The 24,460-nt window shown below is 41.4% G+C and overlaps 1 protein-coding gene across 1 annotated transcript; it reads left to right on the forward strand.

Annotated features, from left to right (window-relative positions):
- Window positions 1-415: 415 nt before the first annotated feature.
- LOC134435893 (V-set domain-containing T-cell activation inhibitor 1-like) lies at window positions 416-23,459 on the forward strand. Its single transcript, XM_063184934.1, has 4 exons — window positions 416-597; window positions 14,041-14,388; window positions 19,757-20,038; window positions 22,342-23,459. The coding sequence occupies exons 1-4, from the start codon at window positions 525-527 to the stop codon at window positions 22,479-22,481; spliced, it is 843 nt and encodes a 280-aa protein (XP_063041004.1). The 5' UTR covers window positions 416-524; the 3' UTR covers window positions 22,482-23,459.
- The last annotated feature ends 1,001 nt before the right edge of the window (window positions 23,460-24,460 follow it).

Raw genomic sequence — 24,460 nt, forward strand, 5'->3', positions numbered from 1 at the left:
CGATGGGATATGTATGACCCCACATAGACAGCCATCCACATTCAGAGCACTTTTGTTCATTCATTTTGCCTGCTCCTAGTCCTATAACCTACAGTTTAATTCTAAACTACTACACCATAGTCTACAGTGGTGTAGTCTACTTTTTTATGGTGGGTATACTGTATATTTGAGCATTTTTTGAAGTGGGTATACTGTATATATTTGTGCTATTCAACAGGCTACACCACTGATAGTCTATCGTTTTCTTTTAACGGCACCCCTCGCCATACCACCCCCCCCCCACACACACACACACACACACACACACCCACCCCCTCACCCGCGACATCGCGCGGACCCAACCAAGCATCCAAAAACAAGGGAGGACGGGACTCAGCATATTGGAAGATAGAACCAACTGGGTTGTTCCGTGAAACTCTCACTGGGGTTGTCACAGTCCTACAGGAGTTGTAACATTTAAACTCGTGTTGCGCACAGTGGCATAGGCATCTAGACTACGATCTAGTTGGAATTTTCACGTCTCAATGATTGAACAAGTGATGTTAAACCACTGGTCGACGATCTTCATCGCGATTCACTTGTCCAGTTATGATGGGGGTAAGTTTGTTTATGGTCCGATTGTTTTAAACTTTACGAACCTGGCGAAGAGAGCGCATGCGGTAGGCCCAGGCTTTGTCATAAGCAGGCTACAGTTGTCAACTATTTGGCGAATTTAAAGGACGTCTGACAGTGATTTATGAGTGACTTATGATTACTATGATTTCTGTGACGGTTGTTGGGCACTTTATGTGGCGGACGTAGGCCTATTGCACCTGCCGTGCGTGCACAATGCTCATTGATCTAGCCTACCACCTCTAAGTATTGCGCACAGGACGAAATGGGCTCAAACTATTTCATACATTTGAGTTGTTCCTCCATTGCTACCGCCGTATAGGCCTAGATGTTCTGCGACGATAGAATCGCGCTGCCACAGTTAGACTGGTGGAAAGAAGGGGATAATCTTTTTTTTGCTTCATAGCAACTCTAGTTATGTACCTTTTGAGAACTCTTGGGTCTTGGGAAAAGCATTCTCTCTCCCCCAGCCTATTTCATACAGTACACACTGCAGACCCGAGCAAGCTGGCAGGCAAGCAGACATTCAGAGCTAGACAGACACGCAGACAGATTGCCAGAGATCAAGAGAGACAGGGGTTGAATACTTTTAATGTAGTCTAACTAGATGCTTCTTCTCTATACAACGTTGTAGTTGTGGTTCTGTATTTTGTTCGTGTTTTGGTTGTAATCTGCAGTTTGTCTTGTTATTCCATCAGCGATATCCAATTCCCTCTGACTTCCATGCAGAGGTGTGTACCTGGCTTGGATGATGCTGAACACTGAACACATTTGGTGTTCCCATGTGGGTTTATTGCGTAATATCAAGAACGGATGTCTGTGGAAACAATTCCTGAGAAATTCACAGCCCATGTGTGGGTTTCAAAATACCTCCATGCAGTGGCGTACACAGGCATTTTGGGGGCAGGTGCTGAAGGGGGGGTTGTTGGGCTAAATGGAACTTTCAGCTGCCTTACTAGGCTATATGTTTTATATTAGCCTACATCAGAGGCATTATTGTCACATGCTTTTGACCGTGAAGTATTTGTAGACTATCATGTCGAAATGAATATAGAAGACTACATTGAGACAAAAAAAAACGTTCAAAAAGAAGTTTCGAAAAGGGCATTTTTTCCGCTTGTAGGGTACTTTAGCACCACCTCGTCCCTATCTGTGCACACCTATGCTTCCATGACTGTGCAATTCTACAGGCAAAGAAAAGGAGATTGCCCTAACAGAGCAGGTGAGGAACAGTGCCAGTGCAATTGCAGGACAAATGCCATAGGCGTAGCCTTTATACTTTTGGATATTGCATTATCGTCATCGTCATAATCATGATGAAATAGCCTACATGCAGTCTGATTTGTTTGATGGCTATGCTACACAGCCTGTGATCTTGGAAGCTCTTCTTATGAATTCTTGGAAGCTCTTCTTATGACTTCTTGGAAGCTCTTCTTATGAATTCTTAGAAGCTCCTACATTATGAATTCTGAGGCTACTCTGAATTGTGCTTGTGTGCTTACAAAACATGGGCTTTGGAAATAGTGACATCCATGCCCACAGAAGGGCATGTTAAGCTGCGGTCAGTTATTCTGGTATTTAACCCATTGATGCCTAAAGCACTTGCAAAAAAGGCTGCTGAACGCCTACGCTCTTTTTAAGAAAAGGTTCCCTCAGTCTATAAAAACTGAAATATATCATCCTCTGAAGCACATAAAAAACATGCCATAGGTTGCATGTAAACGCTAAGACCCCCATCTTGCATTAGAATGTGTTCATTCAACTCTAACATACCAAGATTTTTAATAAAATTGTCTAAAATCTCATGAGCCTGAATGTTGCGTCATGCAGCTCCAGGCGTCAGGGCCAATGTTCAACATCCAGCATCAATGGGTTAACGGGTGCATTTAGGCCTTTCCTAACTTTTCTGCCACTTCATGTGTATATTTCTGAGCTTACCATTTGGTCAAGTCTGTGTAACAGGCCATTTGACAGAGAAAATGCCCGAGCAGGTGAGCTTGAGCAAGTTTGTTAAAATTGTTGGTGGTTTTTGAAATAGGGAAATAATATTTGTAAACCTACTATAGGCCTACCGTATATTATGTGGCACATAGATATCAATAGAGCAGTGATTCTCAAACTTTTTCAGGCCGAGGACCACTTTGTCCCCCAAAAAATGTTCAGGGACCACCTGTCAACCGAACTGACAGTTGACGGGTGCTAATTTGACACTGCTAATTTCAATGCAGAACACTTATTCTTACTCACATGTATTATGTGGTTATTGTGATGAAATTAAGACATCAGCTATGCTTATCTTTGTAATAATGTTACAAATATAGCCTACTGCTAGCTTGTCTTGGAAAATTAGAAATCCCCATACGGACCACCTGAGCTGTGTCGCGGACCACTAGTGGTCCCCGGACCACACTTTGAGAATCACTGCGATAGAGTTACATCTTTGATCCATTTGTCTTTCATCCTTGGACAAGGGTTTCAAGGAATGTTAGCTAAACTGATAGGGATGGATTAAATACAAACTGAAAGACAGAAGGTATTGTTTGTCTGAACTCTCAACCATCTGCCGTCCAGTTGTCTGTTCATAGGGGGAGTGTGCTCACACTGGGAGTGAATGTTTCCATTGAGTGCCATTTGTTTCAATCTTTTTTGTCTGTTTTTGTTTGTTTATCTGCATGTGTGCAAACAGTGTTATTTGAACAGGGCAGTAAGATTGAGACAGGGAATTAGGGGGAGAAAGAGATGGGACAGATCCCAGCTGAATTTGAAACTGAGTTCTTGTAGGCAGCTGCCCATATGCTGGTGTTTTAGCAGCCCAATGTTGAAGGGGAAAGCTCGCACATCCAGGCGTCTGACCTGGGAGCAGGACCAATAAATATCCAGATAAAAAAGGGGTTCTACCCGAAACGTGACGGAAAGAATACAAAAATAATTGGGAGCATGAAATCCTGGTTGTAGCGAACTTTTCTCTTTTTATCTTAGCCTCCCACTGTACCACAGAACCCCCCTCAATTTGTTTCAGTGTCCCCCCTTTTTGCCCCTACCCCTTAGCCCTTGCTATTTGTGGTAACATTTATTTCCTGTTCATCCTCACACCACACATATTCATTTGACTTATTGTTTCCTGTGACATTTTAAAGGTCTAGTGTGTAGGAGTTTGGGCCAAGAAATGACAGTATGATGCCAAATAGCTGCTGTGACATCCTCATGTATCATAGCGTGAGAAAAACAAGACATTTGGATTGTGGTGATGATGATGGTGGTAGTAAATATTCATGAAAGAGCACCCTTTGATTGGCTACTTTGTATCTGAACTTGTTGCTTTTTGATGAGTAAGCTTTGTAGAGTCATATGGAGCACCACGACAATGGAACATTGTAATAGTGGTTGAAAAGACTACTGCTAGGGGTGTAATTAATAATCTCAATGTATTGATACATCGCAATATAATCTGACGATTGAATAGAATCGCATTGTATCTTGGGGCATTTTTTAAGTATCGAAAATAATCGAATCGCTGGCAATGCCCTAGCTCCATAATATAATGGAAGTGAAAAAGTAATTGGAAAAAAGTTGAATCGAAACGTATTGTATCGTATGGTGGGGCATCGAAAATAATCAAATCACATCGCATCGAATAATAAGATATCGACATTGAATCATATTGTCATGGAGGCTGTGATATACACCCCAAATGTATAACAGGAGCCATGTCGTAGTCCCTTAATGGTCACCGTCCTGCCACTGGGACATTGTAACTATAGTACATAGGACCACACCACTATGACAGTGCACAGGGCCTGTAGTAATACATTACGACTTGTTCATTGCCATTCTGGTAACATCTACTTTATAACAGGGGTAGTGCCGTAAGAGATTTAACAAATAAAGGACAAACACAACACTGCTGTTTTCTAATCGATATCTTAACAGGCTCAAAGCAGTCACTGACTAGACACTGACACTGACCCTGACTATTCACTTGGTATTCCTTTCTTCTTAGGAGGATATGGAACTTGTGTTTCAATGTGGTTTGCTTGTGGTCTAAAAAATTATCTATCCCCTAGAATCTCACATATCCAGTAAAATGTATAGGCTATGTCAACACAGACATAGTATGTGGGACAAGTTGACTTGGAGAGGGAGAATGTGAACCCCTTACATGTCAAATTGTTCTTCCTTTTTGTCATGTCACTATGTTCTTGAGAAAACCCAACTTCCTGTAGCTTATTTTGGCTTCTTTGCTAGCACACATACACTGTCTATTATTGTTTTTCGTTCTAGCGGATATGTGTGCACTAAAAGATGAAAGTCAGCATTTTGGCCAGGGATGTGTTTATAGGCATACTTTCTTTAGAAGAATCTGAAAGACGTATCTTTCTGACATAGCAGTACCAACTTTTCCCATGGTCAAATTGCATTACATTTCAAAGGTCTTACATTCAAGGTTTTGAAATGTAGGTAATTTAATCAACTATATGTTATCCAGACTTCACTGGAAATGTTCATCAATTGGTTCTAAGGAACAGGCAGTTAGACATTGCCATGTGTGACTAGAATTGCAAACAGTTTTCCTTTATGCCTTTTCCAGAAGAGTGTGACAAAGGGTCACGCAACTGGCACAGGTGACCAAGGCAGCTAGCAAGCCGAGTTGAATTAATCAGTTGGTACATGGCCTAGAACAGGGGTGTCTATCTTACATTCAATATGGGCAACAGCAAAAAATCTGGAACGAAGTTGCGGGCTGAACAGAATTTGTATTGAATGGTGGACTGTATTTGCACATTTCGCAATAATGCAATATGACGATATATATCGTTGTCGTGATATAAAAGTGTATATCGTTACCTTTCTCCTATATCGTTTATATTGTGATAGTAATTTTATCAGTTGTATACAATTGAATATAATTTAATTACATTTCATGTTGTCACAATACACACTATAAGTTTGTGTAACTGTAAAAATAATAATAAAAAGATCCAATTTAAAGAAAGGTTGTTTTGCGACATGAAAAAATAAAGAGCAAATAAAGAGAATAACTGAAAACGTATGTAATTGTGCTATATCGTGATATACAGTCCCAGGAAAAAGTTTGTACACCCTTTGAAATTTCTTACATTTCTGTCAAAATTAATCATAAAACATGGTCTGATCTTCCTGGAAATCTCAAGAAGGAACAATCAGAGTCTGATTTAATTAATTCCACCCAAACATTTACATGTTATCATATTTTTATTGGTCATAAGGCCATAACATTCACAGGAGAGCAGGGCATAAGTAAGTACACCCTTGCATTAAGTAGGTTTTAACCCTCAGTTAGTTGCAATATCATCAACCAGACTTGTCCTGTAGTTGCAGATCAGATTAACAAAACAATCTGTTTGTATCTTGTCTCTCTCTTCTTTAGAAAACTGCCTCTCGTCAGCAAGGTTTGTGGGATGTCTGGAGTGCATAGCTTTCTTGACTTCATGCCATATAATGCCATATAATCTCAATTGTTTTTTGTTCCAGAAAGTGTATTTCATTATTATGAAGCCATTCTAAAGTCGATTTGCTTCTAAAGTATGGGTTGTTGTCACATTTCAGGACCCATACTCTTGTGTGCTTCAACTGTGTGACAGACTTCCTCACGTTTTTTCTGTAAAATATCACAATAAACTTGAGTTCATTGTTCCACTGATAATAGCAAACTGTCAAGGGCCTGAGGCAGCAAGGTAGCCGCATATAATGATGCTCCCGCCACCATAGTCAGAAGAGGAGATGTAACCAAGAATAGCTAAAAATGGGATTCATTCTGCCAATCTTAAATTAATGGGGTTTCTGTCCAAAAAAATATTGCTGCACCTTTGAGGTTTGCGAAAAAGCATTTATATGCTTCATAAAATTACTGCAAAATATTCTGTAGACCAACGTTGAAACCAAAGTTGAATTGTTCAGGGGAACACACAATGTCATGTTTGGAGGAGAACTGGAGAACCACACCTTCACCAAAACATCATCTCCACCTTCGAGTATGGTGGCGGGAGCATCATTATATGCGGCTGCTTGCTGCCTCAGGCCCTTTTCAGTTTGCTATTATCAGTGGAACACTGAACTCAGAAGTTTATCGAGATATTTTACAGAAAAAAGTGAGGTAGTCTGTCACACAGTTGAAGCACACAAGAGGATGGGTGCTGAAATGTGACAACAACCCATACTTTAGAAGCAAATCGACTTTAGAATGGCTTCATAATAATGAAATACACATTCTGGAATAGCCAAGTCAAAGCCCTGACAAAAAACAATTGAGATTATATGGCATGAAGTCAAGAAAGCTATGCACTTCAGACATTCCACAAACCTTGCTGACGAGAGGCAGTTTTCTAAAGAAGTGGGAGACACGATACATCCAGATTGTTTTGTTAATCTGATCTGCAACTACAGGAAACATCTGATTGAGGTTATTGCGACTAACTTAGGGTTAAAACCTATTGAATGCAAGGGTGTACTTACTTATGCCTTGCTGTCCTGTGAATGTTTACATCTTATGGCCAATGAAAATATGAAAACTTGGAAATGTTTGGGTTGAATTAGTTAAAGCAGACTCTGGTTGTTCCTTCTTGTGATTTCCGGGAAGATCAGACCATGTTTTATGACCAATTTTGACAGAAAGGTAAGAAATTTCAAAGGGTGTACAAACTTTTTCCTGGGACTGTATATCGTTATCGTGATATAAAGTAATCCATACAGTGATATAGTTTTTTTCCATATCGCCAAGCCCTACCCAGTCCCCAGTGGGGCCAACGTTACCCCACTTCACCACTTGTCTTCTCAAGACATCTCTACAAAGTGCCATATACTGTAGTATCTTTTTAAGCCATCTTCTGACTAAAGGTTGACTATTATTTGTGTGTGTGTCTGTGTGCTCGTGTGTGCGCGCGTGTGTGTGTGTGAGAGAGAGAGAGAGAGAGAGAGAGAGAGAGAGAGAGAGAGAGAGAGAGAGAGAGAGACAGAGAGAGAGAGAGCGAGCAAGTGTGTGGGTTGGTTTTGGGGTGAATGGGTCCTTTCATATGAATGGGTCACTTTTTTCAGACTTCCTGAAATTCCTCACCTGAGTTTACTGGAAGTGGAAATACCCTCTTTCCTGGCACCGCTTAGGCTGGCCAGTCTGGGTTTAACAGAAGTTACTTTGGATAAAGTTTCACATATATTTACTAGGGCTGGGACATTAACGTGTTAATTTCAATGAATTAATCACGTGATTCGATTAATTAAGTAATGTGATTAAAAAATTAATCGCAGTATAATATAGCTACATAGTTCTGGATTAGACCAGTGGAGGGCAGTATTACACCTGATGGTGAACAGTGTGCTGAAATTGAGAAGAATTCTCTATTCTTTTAAAAATGAACAATATTTTTAGATTAAGCTTGTTTATTGTAATTATTCAAAATCCATGTGAAAAAAAATATTTTTCACTGTTCTTAAGTCAGATATTTAAATGTGATTATAATGTGATCAATTGGATTAATTCATTTCAAAGCCTATAGATTAATTCGATTAAACATTTTAATCGAGTCCCAGCCCTAATAATTACAGATTCCTGTGAAAAATCAAGTGCACACACATGTTTCCTTACCCAGAGACTTTAAAAAACAATATTCTAGAGGTTTCTTTCATAGGTTCAAACAGTAAACTACCATCTGATCTCCCTGAGTAGCGCATCTGAGAAGACCTGTCTTGAGAACTAGTTACGATCAGCTGATTCAGAGCTTGTTGGATGTAATTTGTGGCAGTGACAGGATTTCTTTTTTTACTCGTTTGAACCTTGTGTTGATGCCACTGAAATACAGTTTCTGAGACTGAACATCTGCTCATCAAAGAGAGGACAACTATTCATTCAGATCAAACCCAATAAAAGCTGTTTCTTAAAGGTACACTGTGCAGGAAATTGTCAAAAAAGGTACTGCAACTATGCTGCTCATTGAAACTGGGTTGCCCATTGCCAAATTTGATTTTTCATGAAAGTTTACCAAGTAATAAACTTATATTTTCTAGTATGGCCCAAGTACAGTCATTTTTGCTGCTAAAAATGGCTAATTCTTGAAATTCAAAATGGCGGACCATGGAGAAGATCCCCCTTTTCATGTATGAAAAGTGCGATTTTTCCAGTCATAATGAATACTTAGTATTTGGTGGTTATATGGTGGTGGTAAGTATTCATGAAAAAGGTAACAGTGAATGGGAAGCATGAATTCTGGAAATAAACAACTAAAAATCTTACACAGTGTACCTTTAAAACGTAATTATTGCTGTTGCTGCAGCTGCTTTAAAAAACTTGTTTGCTAGGGGTGTAAATCACAGTCTCCATGATGACACGATACAATATTGATTTCTCAAGAAACGTAAGAATGCCCCACAATCGATTCGATGTTTTCCAATTACTTTGACTATTATGTTATGGAGAGAGGGCATTGGGCAGGGACCAGCAATTTGATTATTTTTGTTTCGAATGCCCCACCACGATACAATTCGATTCAATCGTCGGCCATAATAGGATCGATGTATCAATACATATCGATTACTATTTACACCCCTATTGTTTGCAGAGTAAGTACAGCTACAGTGAGTCTGATTGACCATGTGTGTGTAGCACATGGCACAGGGGCATTGGCTAGACAAGTTTAATGAGCCATGGTGGAGGCAGGAAGGGGTTTCCTTTCCACACCATTTGCCGTGCCCAGAGGTAGATGCAATCCCTGTTATAAGTTTGTTAGGTTATAGCTAGAATAACATTAGTCAAGTAGTAATGTATTTATAAAATGTCTGTTATGCTGCAATAGTAATATTGCCATTTAACAGATAAAAAAAATCTGAGAACAACTAAGTGTTTCACTGGCAGATGTGTTACCACTGGCTACCACTGTATGTAGATCAGTGATTCTCAAAGTGTGGACTAGGGCCCACTGGTGGATGGCAAAGAAGTGGGCCTTGAAAAATAATTTTCAAAAAATCAATCGACAATATATGTGTATCTGTTGCTGTTGACTATTTATTTGAGTTGTATTGTTGTTTGGGTCAGAGGTCGGTTTGCCCCTGAATGTTTGTGAACATTTCAAGTGGACCCCAAGTTGGAAAAGGTTGTGAAACCCCTGGTGTAGTAGATGCTAGATTTGTAGATTTGTGTCGCTAGTATCTGCCATTTTTAAGTGCTTCCAAATGCTGTTTGTTGTGGTGTCCACTGTCCAAGAGAAGGGAATATTTACAGTGCCCTGGGTAGTGGGTGGGTTTGGTTGAGAGGCAGGCCCCACCACGCTGGGCCTCAAAGGACGGTGCTGATTTTTTCTGTTGTTATATGGAGTTCTGTGAGGTGAGGGGCCGATCTAAGCCAAAAATGACTGGGACGTTTTTTGTGCCACTCCAGCCCTGGATAGAGAAGAAGCTTAGAGGCCTGGGTCTGAAGTCAGGCTGAGCAACTATCCCCTCCCTGTTTTTAAATAGTAATTCAAACAATCCTTTCATCTTATTTAGTATGTTTCCAAAAGCTTTTCAGGGATTCATGAGCTGGGTCAGGGAGGGTGGCAGGCCCTTCTGAATTTATTTTGTCGCCCTCAAGGACCTTTACCCACAACTAAGTCATTCTGCTCTACAAAGGCAAAGTGCAGTAACATCAAAACTGAAACTCAAAAACATGCCCTAAAAACCTTGGTTTTAGCTGTACATTTGACAAAGGGGACACATTTGGAGCATAAGGCTTTGTCACTCACAAGATAAAGGGGGTGTTCTGAAAACCACTTTAACTCAGTATAAACTCAATTTTTAAAGGGACACTGTGCAGGAAATGGTCAAAAAAGGCGCTGCAACTATGCTGCTCATTGAAACTGTGTCGCCTATTGCCAAATTTCACCTTTTCATGATAGTTTACTAAGTAATAAACTAATATTTTCTAGTATGGCACAAGTACAGTCATTTTTGCAGCTAAAAATTACTATTTCTGGAAATTCAAAATGGCGGACCATGGAGAAGATCCCCCTTTTCATGTATGAAAAGTGCAATTTTTCCAGTCATAATGAATACTTAGAATTTGATGGTGGTGGTAAGTATTCATGAAAAAGGTAACATTAGTGAATGGGCAGCATAAATTCTGGAAATAAACAACTAAAAATCTCACACAGTGTTCTTTTAACAAAATATGATGCAGTTACTGCACTTGCCTTTGTACGGCAGTATTGTGTAATAAAGGAGTTGTAGGGTCTACTTTTAACTTTTTTTAAACAACTTTTGACAAATGAAGTTGCAATGTGTTACATACCGTAAGGGGCCTATACTATAAAGCTGGTTCAGGATAAGTTAAGGTTAAGTTAAGAGGTAAATCATCTAATACAAGAGCTTGTCTTGGGAAAATGAGGACTCCAGGCTCTTCTATTAGATGATTTGCCTATTGACTTAACCTTAACTTATCCTGTACCAGCTTTGTAGTACCGTCCCAAGGCCCTGTGCAATGTCATAGTAGTGTGCTTTGTATTTGAGCGGGGAGGGGTAAGGGCTGAATTGAGATTAAGCCTTAGTAGAGTAATCAGGGCCGCTGACAGCTTTGGCCATTCCCAGGACAAAATCGCCTGAAAGCACCGCCCCAGCCCAATTGTTGTGATTTTGGGACATTTGTGACATCTAGTGGCCACTATGGCCTTGTTATTCTTGTTTGGTGGGAGTGTGACCATGTTTGTTTTTGTTTACATTGGTCCGTTTTGCCATGTGCTTTGTCTCCGCCCCTTGTTTTTTTAGCTGCCTTTGCCACCTGAAAGGTTGCCCGGTTACCACCAGACCTAGAGTGCATTGCAATATGCGACCTTGCCTCCTCCACTTGCCTCCTCCACTTGCCTCCTCCACTTGCTTCTCGTCATGATGACATCACTGACAACAGCATTATATTTCAATATCTTGCAAAAGCTCAATTGTAGAGTCTTTTTCTCATTTGCAATTGGGATGGTGAATGAAAAACAGTCCCTCAAAAGTTGTTGTGGCGAGGCTGACAACTGGGAAACTTTATCGTTTTCTCCACGGAGGAGGGGCCAGGAGGCGGGACGAGGAGACAAGCGCAAGTGGAGGAGGCAAGGTCGCATATTAAGACGCACTCCTAATCCTAAGTGATTCAGATCGGAGCAATAATGTAGAACTAGAGGCAGTATGGGAGTTCACAGGCTGCCTGAAAGTCACCTTTGCCTGTCTGATTGTTAATTTGTTTGGTATTTCAACCTGCCTTTTTCTTTATTCCACATTGAATCTGTGTAATGCTGCTTCGGTGAGTGACTTTGAAACTGTGATTTAAAATCTTTTTGAATATTGCTCTGTGGATTACTTTGCTTTGGACTGTTTTGCCCAGAAGAACTTTTGCTTATGGATTATCCTGAAAACTTTATTGGATTGAATATATCTTTTGCGCTCGGATTAATTGAACTTTGGATATCTTAGACATTGTGAAACTTGCCATTTGGATTTTGGAACTTTGACTTTTGCGCTTTTTCGTTTTGGAGCTTTATCCATGAATTATTGTGGATCCTCTGTGCCTTTGAACTTTAAAAACAAAACTAGGGCTGGGCGATATGGAGAAAAAACTATATCACGATATGGATTACTTTATTGTCACGATAACGATATATATCAAGATATAGCACAATTACATGTGTTTTCAGTTATTCCCTTTATTTGCTCTTTATTTTTACATGTCACAAAACATTCTTTAAAATTGATCTTTTTATTCTTATTTTTACAGCTACATGAACTTATAGTGTGTATTGTGACAACATGAAATGCAATGAAATTATGTTCAATTGTATAAAATTGATAAAATTACTATCATGATATAAACAATATAGGAGAAAGGTCACGATACACTTTTATATCACGATAATGATATATATCGTCATATTGCCCAGCCCTAAACAAAACCTTTCTGTTACATCTGCATCTGCATACCTTGGACTTTTTAACTGCACTGACTGAGACTCTTAACATAGAACCCAGGACAATCACTTTTACTCCACTGTGTGTGTGTGTGTGTGTGTGTGTGTGTGTGTGTGTGTGTGTGTGTGTGTGTGTGTGTGTGTGTGTGTGTGTGTGTGTGTGTGTGTGTGTGTGTGTGTGTGTGTGTGTGTGTGTGTGTGTGTGTGTCTGGGCTTGACACAGGCACATGCAACCGGCCAAATGTTTGTAAAACCTGGCTGTGGCTGGTAAACATTTCAGTGTCACTAGCCAATTTGGCAGGTAGCTTATTCCTTGGTATGACATCATATCAAAGTAGCCTATATTCTGTTGTTTTCCCTTTTTATGCCAATTGTTTGTATTTAAGTTCAAGAAAAAAGTCAGTTACTGAGCTTCCATTTGTTTGCTTTATATCCATGTACAAAGCTATGCACTTGTCTTTTTGTTTTAGCACCTCATCTTCTGAAGTTAGATGTACAATATCATGATAAAGAAAAATAAACAATATCAAATTTGTGGTTAGTAGAATAGCTGAATATCCTGTGACCTGGGAAAACCACTAGCCACAGTGCCTGGTTTGTGTGCATGTGCGTGTGCGTGTGCGTCTGTGTCAGTGTCTGTGTCTGTGTCTGTGTCTGTGTCTGTGTCTGTGCGTGCACGTGCTCATTAAGGTGGCCACCTGTGCACCTGTTGTGTGTGTGTGTGTGTGTGTGTGTGTGTGTGTGTGTGTGTGTGTGTGTGTGTGTGTGTGTGTGTGTGTGTGTGTGTGTGTGTGTGTGTGTGTGTGTGTGTGTGTGTGTGTGTGTGTGTGTGTGTGTGTGTGTGTGTGTGTCTGTGTGTGTGTGTGAGAGAGAGAGAGAGAGAGAGAGAGAGAGAGAGAGCTAGAGAGAGAGAGCGTGGACGTGTATATGTTAATTGATGTAAGGTTTCAGATTTTGCTATATGTTCACTGCAATGTGCAATAATGTGTATTAGGTCTTTGTCTATGTCTTGTATCTACTGTACTGTATGTATCTAAGCTGTCAGACACCTTAATTTCCCTCGGTATTAATAAAAGTACTCTACGCATCTGAGTCCAGTTCCATTGGGTATCCATCCAACCCAGGTTTAGTTCCAGACCGTTGTAACAGTAATAAGGAACCAATTCTGGGCCTCCTCTCTCCCTGGGCCCGGGACAACGATCGGCACCCCCTGAGAGTAGTCCACTGGCAGAAAGGTGTGTCTTATGAAGACACTAACCTTTTTTTTCCGCAAAAGCTTAAAGGGGTATGCCATTATTTTGAGGCTAAATACAGTTAAAATTGTTGCTGGGGTTTATAAAGGTGGTAAAGTGTCTTATTTTTCATGTTAAGCGTTGTCTTTCTTTAAGACAAGTTAAAAGAGGGAATATGTCGCTAAGCTAGTGAAAGTCAATGGATCCGTGTCCCCTTTAACAAAAGCTTTTACCTCTCTCCCCATCTCCCTCAGCTGCATTCGAGGTGCGAGTCCTGACCAATCAGATGGTAGCAGTACACGGGTCCCCAGCCGTCCTGGGATGCGCCTTCAGCCCTCCCCCCAGCCTACAAGACGTGGTCATCACATGGCAGAGGACGGAGGACAAGCGCGTGGTGCACAGCTACTACTACGGGACTGACCAGCTGGAGCGGCAGAGCCCGGCGTACAAGGGCAGGACGGCTCTGTACCACGGGGAGCTGGAGAGGGGCAACGCGTCTCTGAGGTTGGCGCGGCCGGGCCGGGGAGACACAGGGGGATACCTGTGCAGCGTCAGCACGTCGCAGGGCACGGACAAGGCTGAGATGCGGCTGGGTTACGCAGGTGAGGGCGTCGTCTACACAGTAAAACCAAAATGCAGTGTTAATTCAACACTCAGAGAGTTCCTCTGGGACCAAATGCACGCTAGAAGATGTTAAATTATTGAATTAGAGGTTTTTTTTGTTTGTTTTTTTACTGTGTGTCTGTGAAGCCTCTCAATCATCTAGGTCGTCGTCTTTGTCGAAGGGGCTTATAGTTCTGAGCAAGTGCACTTTCTTTCAAGCTCCAGTTGCTCACAAATTAAGTCAACTAAGATGACTGAGAACTTAACTCACAACTAAACTCGTTTTTCAGTTTCAGGTTTTCAAGTCAAAAGTCACCCTCGTAAACTTAAGTCTTAACGTCTGTGAAGCTTCTCAGGGCTGCATGTGTAGAAGCACTGGTGACTGGACATGTGTAATGCTTTTTGGGGGCCCACAGAGACAATAGGCCTATATATTGCCCAGGGGTAAGCCCAATCCTTATAATATGCTGGTCAGATGGGCAGACTAACATTAGCCAAGTTGTAATGTGTTTATTGTGCTGTATTCATTAGTAATAATATACAATTTGATTGATATTGTGCTAATACAATGCAGGGAATTGGTAGAGGTGTGTGTGCATTAAGAGGTTTTAACCCATTGTGTCCTGGAGCGACATATATACGCTGCATACAGCCTCTTGAGATTTGAGGGTATTTATTAACAATGTTGGTATGTTAGAGCTGAATGAACACATTCTGATGCAAACAAATGTCTTTTATCTGGAAATATGGCGCCATATAAATCAACTTGTTATGAGCTCAGAAAAGCAGTGAAGCTGGCCAAGAAAAGATATCGAGAGAAAGTTGAGTTGAATCTGAGTAACAACGACAGTAGAAGTGTATGGCAGGGGTTGAAAATGATCACTGATTATAAAAGACCCCCTCTCACAATGGCTGCGGACTCAACGCTGGTCAACGAGCTCAACGCATTCTATGCGCGCTTTGAGGTCAGTGACGACGAGCGCACTCACAGTAACGCACGTGTTTTTAACAGCGCAAGTGATGCAATTGATGTATACACCGGTGTTTGTCCTCTACCATCAGTGTCTATGCACGATGTTAGAAGAGTACTTAAGCAAGTAAACGGCAGAAAGGCAGCTGGGCCAGATGGTATTCCTGGAAGGTTGTTAAAATCTTGTGCTGATCAACTTGCTCCTGTCTTCACAACAATATTCAATCTGTCCTTAGCCAGCTCCACTGTTCCCAATTGTTTTAAAAGGTCAACTATCATACCCGTACCCAAAAAGGCCAATCCAAGCTGTTTGAATGACTACCGCCCCATTGCTTTAACATCTGTTGTAATGAAGTGCTTTGAGAAGCTTGTTAAAAATATAATCTGCTCTTCTGTCCCTGGCTCATTAGACCCCCTTCAATTTGCCTATCGTGAAAATAGGAGCACTGATGATGCCATCTCCCATGTCCTTCACACCACCCTTTCTCACCTGGATAAAGGACAGGGCAACTATGCAAGACTACTATTCATTGACTACAGCTCAGCATTTAATACCATCGTGCCCTCAAAACTAGTATCCAAGCTGAAAAACATTGGACTTTGTCATTCTCTATGTGCATGGATACTCAACTTCTTGTCAAACAGACCTCAGGCAGTGAAGATTGGCAACTGCTCCTCTAGCATAATCTCCCTCAACATCGGCGCGCCGCAAGGTTGCGTTCTCAGCCCTCTGTTGTACTCCCTTTATACCCATGACTGCTCAGCTATCCACAGCTCCAATTCCATCGTGAAATTTGCAGATGACACAGTGGTGGTAGGACTCATCTCCAACAACGATGAAACAGCCTACCTAAATGAGGTTGAGATGTTGTCATCCTGGTGTGCAGAGAACAGTTTAGAGCTCAACGTCACCAAAACCAAAGAACTTGTGGTGGACTACAGAAGAGGAAAAGATCAGAAGAACTATGCTCAACTGGAAATCTTTGGTACCCCTGTGGAAAGAGTGAGCTGTTTCAAGTATCTAGGCGTCAACATTTCTGAAGATCTGTCTTGGTCACCTCACATCACCACCGTAGTGAAAAAGGCCAGGCAGCGTCTGTACCACCTCAGGAGGCTAAGGAAGTTCAGAATTCCATCAGACATGCAGAAGTCCTTCTATTCTGCCACAATTGAGTCAGTAATTACAGGAAGCATTACAACATGGTATGGCAACTGCACAGCTCAGGACAAGATAGCCCTGCACAGAGTAGTGCATGCTGCAGAAAAAATCACTGGCGCCATCCTTCCAGGGCTGCAAGATGTATATGCAAGAAGGACAAAGACACGAGCACAAAGGATTATGAAAGACACATTTCATCCTAGTCACTCCATGTTTGAAAGGCTGCCCTCAGGGAAACGACTACGTTCCATAAGATGTAGAACAGAGAGACTGCGTAAGAGTTTTTTTCCTCAAGCCATCCGCTTTTTGAATTAAGACAATAACTATTTTTAATTATTTTTAATTTAATTTTATTTTATTACTTTTATTTTTTACCATCCAACACAGCACTGAGCAGTTGCAACCCCCATTTCACTGCCAATTGTGCTTGCACAAGGAAGCATGTGACAAATAAAAAATCTTGAATCTTCTTGAATAAAACAAAGGTCCTGGCTTTTAAATACAACTTATTTCATGTTTGTATGTGCTTCGGAGGGTGACATATTTAGGATTTAATAGGCAGTGGGCACCCTTTCCCCAAAAGGGCTTAGGACAAAATGGGTTAAGTGGACAGTCTGGGTCCGTGAGATAGAGGAGGATACCTGTGCCGTGTTAGCCATCATAGGGCACAGACAAGGCTGCGATGCAGCTGGATTATGCAGGGGAGGGCCGAGGATAGTGTCAAAAGAGTTATTTTGTAGGCAATTCGATGATTTTGGAGCTTGAAAAAGTTTAGTTTGCTTCTTCTTCATCATCTTTCCATACAGAGGGTCTTTACTGGCCCTTGTCTTCATTGGTCTTAACTTGCCCTTTACTAGTCACCAAAGACAAGAGTCTTTACTTACGTCTTGAAAATGGAGAGAGATGTCTTAGTGCCTCTGGAAGTTTGTTCCACCACTGAGGAACAGTGACAAAGAACAGACTGGGATTGCTTAAAGCGAGCAGGAGGCATGGCCAGATAGTTTTTGTTGGAGGAGCGTAGGTAGCTATCTTCCAGGAACATGTGGCCTTAGATAGGAACTAGGGCTGTAACGATATTGTATCGAACCGAGAAATCGTGATACACAGAGTCACGATACTGTATATCGTGATACGCCCTTTCAAAGTTTTATTACCCATTAGTCCAGAAAACAACCTTATGATTTGATGTGATAGTATTTCCAAACTTCAGTGGAGATACATTTCAGAAATCGTGGGGTGTATTGAACCGTAGGTCAAAAATCGTGATACGAACTGAATCGTGAGTTGTGTGTATCGTTACAGCCCTAATAGGAACGTAGGAACATATGACCTTCAGATTAGCTGGAGCCGTTCATGAGGGGGAGTACAAATGGGAGTTGCATCTTTCCCATGAGCAGCCACTCCTGGCCCAGCTACACTATACTTCTAGAACACTCTGTTCTGGTTGTCCTGTTTAAAGTTCCAGAACTAGGGCCAGATGGGTTTTACAGGTACAAGAGACAAGAGCTGGACTGCCCTGACGAAGGCTCTGTGCCACTACACGTGGGTGTCTGCCCTGACTATGTTTTGAGCTTAAAATAGCCATGTTTACATAAAGGCTTTTTATACATTTTTGGATAATAATTTTTTCAAGGACAAGAATAGCTGGTTTCCAGACTATACTCACTGTATCAAGCTTGTGTTACATTACTACATTGCAGTTGGCAGACACTTTTTAACCAAAGCGACTGACATAATCATAGCCAACATCACTAGCAGATACAAAGTGCACAGGAAATATACAGCACAATTGCAGATGCTAAGTAGGGTTAGTCTTTTATTTATTAGTTTATTTTGTTTTGCTGATGTTCATTAGCACAGGGTTAAAGGTACAATGTGCAGGAAATGGTAAAAAAAAGGTACTGCAACTATAACTATGCTGCTCATTGAAACTGGGTTGCCTATTGCCAAATTTGATCTTTTCATGAAAGTACACTAAGTTATAGACTAGTATTTTCCAGTATGACCCAAATACAGTCAATTTTACTGCTAAAAATGGCTATTTCTGGAAATTCAAAATGGCGGACCATGGAGAAGATCCCCCTTTTCATGTATGAAAAGTGCAATTTTTTCAGTCATAATGAACACTTTGAATTTGATGGTGGTGGTAAATATTCATGAAAAAGGTAACATTAGTGAATGGGCAGCATGAATTCTGGAAATAAACAACTAAAAATCTCACACAGTGTCCCTTTAAGTAGTAGAGTACACACACGTGCCATAGNCTCTGGCTCAANACTGGGGCAGCTCAAGCATTGTTGGAAGTAGATACCAGAGATTCTTTAAATATATAGAGATATGCCAGTGTAATAGGTTGCTATGGGCACCTAACATGACGGTCCGGTCTGCCTAAAGAGACGTGTCATAATATTCCTAGCATTGAATAGAACAGTCCTTAGGTCTGCCTAAAGGGGGATTCCCCCCCTCCCCCTTGCAATAATAGAACCCGGAAACAATGGGCCAATGGAACCTCTCTCTCTACTCTCTCTGGTAGTGTGGCGATAGCCAGGCGAGCTCTGACCAGATACTGTTCTCCTCAGCTCTCCTCTGGGAGACCCTGGTGACAAATAAAGTCTTTGGTGTCTGTGTGAGTTGGCGTCTGGTAGAGTGTGTGGCTCTTTCACATCCTAGAAGGGCATACTCATACTGGCCAGCGCTGCACAGACAGAAGACTGTCTGGTTCTTTGCGACCAGTACACACAATGGGCTGTCTGGTTCTTTGCGACCAGTACAGACAATGGGCTGTCTGGTTCTTTGCGACCAGTACAGACAATGGGCTGTCTGGTTCTTTGCGGCCAGTACACACAATGGGCTGTCTGGTTCTTTGTGGCCAGTATGAGTATGGCCTTTTACTGTGCTGTTTCTGGGTGAGAGCTGGTTCGCACACTGAAAAAGACACTATGGTCAAGCATGAGGAGTTTTTTTCATTTTCTTTTATTTTCGTTTCAGGGCTCTGCCTTCATCAGTGCTCTCTGTGCTCACTGATGAAGGCAGAACCATGAAACTGAAATCTCTTCTACTCTGGTCTTCACTGTCTTTTTCACTGTGCAAACCTGCTCTCACCATTGAACTGGTCTGCTTGGGTGGTCCACACATCTGCTGATTTCTCTGTAGATCTTGAGCGCAACAGTATCCTTGCTTACTGTATTGGTTATGGCCCTGAACACCCCACTGACCTGACAGATGTTCTCCTCCTCAGCGGTCTTCTCAGAGCCCCGGCTCAGTATACTGGCCCACGACTCTAGCTTTACCATCCGGTACGAGAGCCAAGGCTACCCAGAACCAGAGGTCCAGTGGAAGGGTTGCTCAGAGCAGAACTTGACACACAGCTCGGAGGTGCTCGAGGCGAAGGAGGACCCGGACCTGCTGACGCTGAAGACTCAGGTAGAGGTGGAGAACGTCTGCAATTTGAGCTGGACGCTCGTCGTGGTGAACCGTCCCCTGGGACAGGTCATGGAAAGGACGGCCAGCTTCATATATGGTAAGCTTTCCTTCCGCATCCTGTCCTGTGAGACTTTTTTTAACTTTTAATTACCGAAAATATTTTCAAATTATTTGTTTGATTTGAAGAATGTGTCCTAACAGTAAACAAAGTATCTCATTTCTTTCCGGGGAAAGGCCTCTTGAGAAAACAGAAAGTAGTCTGCCTGTTGGTACCCAGTCCGTGCTGCCTGCACTGTCTGTTCTGCAATCTGGAATCTAGAATCCGCTTTCTAATCAGTTTATCTTCATGTTCCATTATCAACTCCAATGCCTATACACGTAATAGGTTCATACTTTCTAAAACACTTCAGTGTGAGTAGGGCAGGATAAACATTCGGCAGTAGAAATGACATAATACTTCAAACTATGAAACGCATTTGCCAATAACAGACTCTCTGATACAGATCAGGCAAGCTATGTCATTTGGCACAGCTGGATTTTTATTTTATTTTTATTATGTAACCAGGAAGGGGCTTTGATTGTATATATATTGAGTGCACCTGCTTTGTAAAATATTTACCCGACACTGAAGAAGGTTAAGACCGAAACGTCTGGCAATAAAACACAAAACTTGGGAGCGCTGTCCAGTTCTCTTTATTTGGTATATTCTTGAGGAATGAGCACCCAGTTTTTTACTTTACTTTGGTCGAGTTGAGCGCGTTACACCCCTTAGGCTAACCAGGAAGGTCCCATTGGGGTATAAAACCTCTTCTTCCAGGGAATCCTGGCCAAGGCGGCATAAAGACAAACAAGCAGAGGAGGCACATGCAGAGGACTTACAGACAAACAAGAAAAGCACATGCAAGGATATGCACAAGCCATACATGCATCAGAAATGGGTGCAAGCAGATAGACACTTGCATAATGGATAGCGGAGGCAGTATGGATAGAGTTTAGTAAGTGAAGGATTCTTGCACACCTCCTTGGTCAGGTGCGTAGGAGTGGAAGCCCTGGTGTGCGGGAGCTTTCTTTGCTTTAAAGTATTGAGGACCAGCGCTTCCGAATATGTATCTGGTGGTATGTACTGTAAAACAATTTTTTTCGTATTTCGTGTTTCCCACAACACTCGACTCGACTCAGTTCTCTGACAGCAGACTGTGAAAGTGGTCGCCAGAGTCATCGTTCACTTAGGCCCTACTATTGACTGAAATAAGTAGGGCAGTGATTAATTAACCTACAAATCCTAAAATAGTGCTGCTATAACTCTATAACATTTGGTCAACCTTCAACAATAGTGTCAATTTTACTGTTTTCAGAGTTTATTCTACTCATTTTCTCATTTGCAGTTGGGTCGGTGAATGACGAATAGTCCACAAAAAGTTGTTGTGGCTAGGCTGACAGTGGTGAAACTTCACTGTTTTCTCCACGCAGGTGTGGGCGTCAGCGAAACACGAGGCCACAAGCACAGGCCGAGGATGGGAGAACTTTATATGTCTAGTGTTAGGCTGCCACCTGCTGGGAATATACAGTAGCCTTCAAGTATTTACCACAAGTTCAAAGGTCGTAATCTGCATTACATTACTGTACATTACATTACATTTGGCAGATGCTTTTATCCAAAGCGACTTAAAATCAAGGACATAATCATAGCATACAACACTTGGTGATAGAAAGTGCACAAGAAATATATAGAAAAGTAAATCCATGCCAGGTAGGGTTAGTTCCTTTAATGACTTGAAGTACATTAGCACAGCATATTACATTAGAGTAGACACACACACATACAGGCCACCATGCATACACCATGCCTTAGAGTCTTCCCCGGGTCTGGGCCAGTTCAGGCATCAGTGCAGTAAATAGTGAAGAAGAGAAGAGTCTTGGTTGAGAGGGATGACCCTAGTCTTTTTGCCTCTGGGAGTTTGTTCCACCACTAATAGACAATGACAGAGAACAGCTTTGACTGGGATCGCTTGGAGACATCCTGTGGCAGAATCAATGGCGTCATACCTTGTTATGATGCAAGTAAAAATATGCCAAAGAAAACCATGCTGACTACACTTACAGTACATATAGCCTTTGTAATAGAAAATATACTTGCAGTGGCATATTATATGGAAGAGTTTTAAGAACAGGTAAGCATTATCTTTAATAGATTTAGGCCTACAGAATGAGGAATGTACATAGATGGATGAACCACTTTAAGAAATGACCAGACTCCCTTTGTACATACCAGACTTCTCTTCCTCTAATTCTCAGCAAGCATGTACGGGGTTTCTAATAATAAGAGATTGAGAAAAGAGAGGGGGAGTCCTTAATTTCTTTTATGGTTTTGTCATGACTTTGAACCTTATTATTTTTCAGATGATCAGAGAACGCAAGTGGACTGCAGAGGGCCATTTGCACTCAGTGCCATGTGTGTAGCTGGCACACTTGCACTCTGCACTTGTGGACTTATAGTGCTCTGGCGACGAAGGACAAAAATGTCAAGTGTACCTCAGTGAAGTGTAGCCTACCACCAACTCTGCCCTCTTTGCAGAGCCACCAGGAGTCAAATGGGTAGAACCCCTGATGAATGGAGAAGACCGACCAATCCAGTTCTGGCTATGGGGGCAAAAATCTGTATGTCTCATTCAGAATAGAAGGGGCAATGTTCCACTCCCTCACACTTGCATTTGACCAGCAGAGGGCAGCAGAGTGAACCAAGAAATTCCATGTTATTATAAGAAGTGGAACCACTCAAATGTTTTAGTCGTTGGATAGGCCTATTATTGTAACCTCTTACTGCAGATGGGCCTGTCAACCGGCTAGTCACTCTTTGGTGAAAACACTAAACTGCTTCATACCAGCATCGCTATGCCAATGCAGAGAGTCTTAACAAACTGATTAAGACATGTTCATTTTCGTAGTGAGGAGTCCGCACACTCAAAATTCCTTTTGTTGTTTTATTTCATGGCTGACAAAATAATAATAATAATAATAATAATAATAACAACAACAAAAAGGATTTTGAATGTGCAGACTGACTCCTCACTACAAAAAATACAGTCAGCCTTTGTCCTGCACCTTTTCCTGGGATGTGCACAATCTTCAACTTCAACAAGGACTTGTTCATTACCATTTTGGTGTCAATGAGGTTATAATGATGGCCCTGCAGCACTATTTCAGCATTCCAGGTGTAAAGAAAGAAGAACAGTGACATTTCAAATACCTCTAAAGATGCATCACCTCCATCATTTCAAGTTGTGGGATATTTGCAGATTGAAAGTTTGAAACTTTATTTGTACTTTCATATTGTGAACTTCATGGAAACATGAATGTAAATATTAACATCACAGAGTTGTATTTTAAAGTTACATTTTGAAGTGACTGAAAATAACAAATGTATGAATGAATCAGTCAAGAACACTGGACATGAATGATGATATTTCATTCTGTTTAAGAAGTAATACAACATGGTGTGTGTGTGTGTGTGTGTGTGTGTGTGTGTGTGTGTGTGTGTGTGTGTGTGTGTGTGTGTGTGTGTGTGTGCGTGCGCGGGCGCGGGCGCGGGCGCGGGCGTGTGCGTGTGTGTGTGTGTCCATGTCCGCCATATTCAATTACCAGTTAAGATCACATTTGTGAGGGCAGAATATATTTTGTAAATAAACAATTAAAATGGCATAGCCTACTCCTTTAAACAGAGCTGTCAAATAAAAAAGACAACTTAAAATTGAAAACTTAATACATTTAATATCAGTTTTCCTGCTTTTGTATCTTGTTCTGTAGGTCTGAAACTACCACAGTATTAAACTACCACACATACACTAATCCATTTTTTTTAGCACATGTAAAGGAGTAAGGGACATTATTTTGTACGACTTTGTAGAAATAACTGCATTAGACTCTAGACTAGTAGAAATACTGTAGCCTAAATGTGCTTATTATAGTTATGGCCAATGCGTCATCCTGGTAAAAATAGCAAGCAATGAACACAATACATGCACTTACATTACTTCCTGTGCACAGACTGTTACATTCTCAGTATTATCAATGCAGAATGCACCTTATATTGCACTAGTCAAAGCCACGACATGGCAATAATGTCAGACCAACAGCCTGAAATCGTACATTTGTTTGTTATGCTCGTGCACAATACTGAATGTCAAATTACAGTCATCTATGAAATCAAATGAAGGCAATACAACAAAACATTCCTCTAGTGGACTGATTCTCAAACAGTGGGAATTGAAGGTATTCCAAGTGGGCCTTGAAATCATTTGCCACAAATCAAAATGTTGATGTTGCTGCTCATTACTTGTATTATTTGTATTGTTTATTGGGCTAGAGGTGGGCCCTGGATATTAGTGACCATTTCAAGTGGGCCCATGTTGGAAAAGGTTGGGAAGACCTACTGACATATAGTTAACTACCATAGTAGGCTACTACACTACTATGACATAATACAGGGCACACCAGGCGTGGCACCAGGCGTGGCGCCAAA

Source organism: Engraulis encrasicolus, chromosome 20 (assembly GCF_034702125.1).
Source record: "Engraulis encrasicolus isolate BLACKSEA-1 chromosome 20, IST_EnEncr_1.0, whole genome shotgun sequence".
In the NCBI taxonomy this organism is placed as follows: Eukaryota; Metazoa; Chordata; class Actinopteri; order Clupeiformes; family Engraulidae; genus Engraulis; species Engraulis encrasicolus.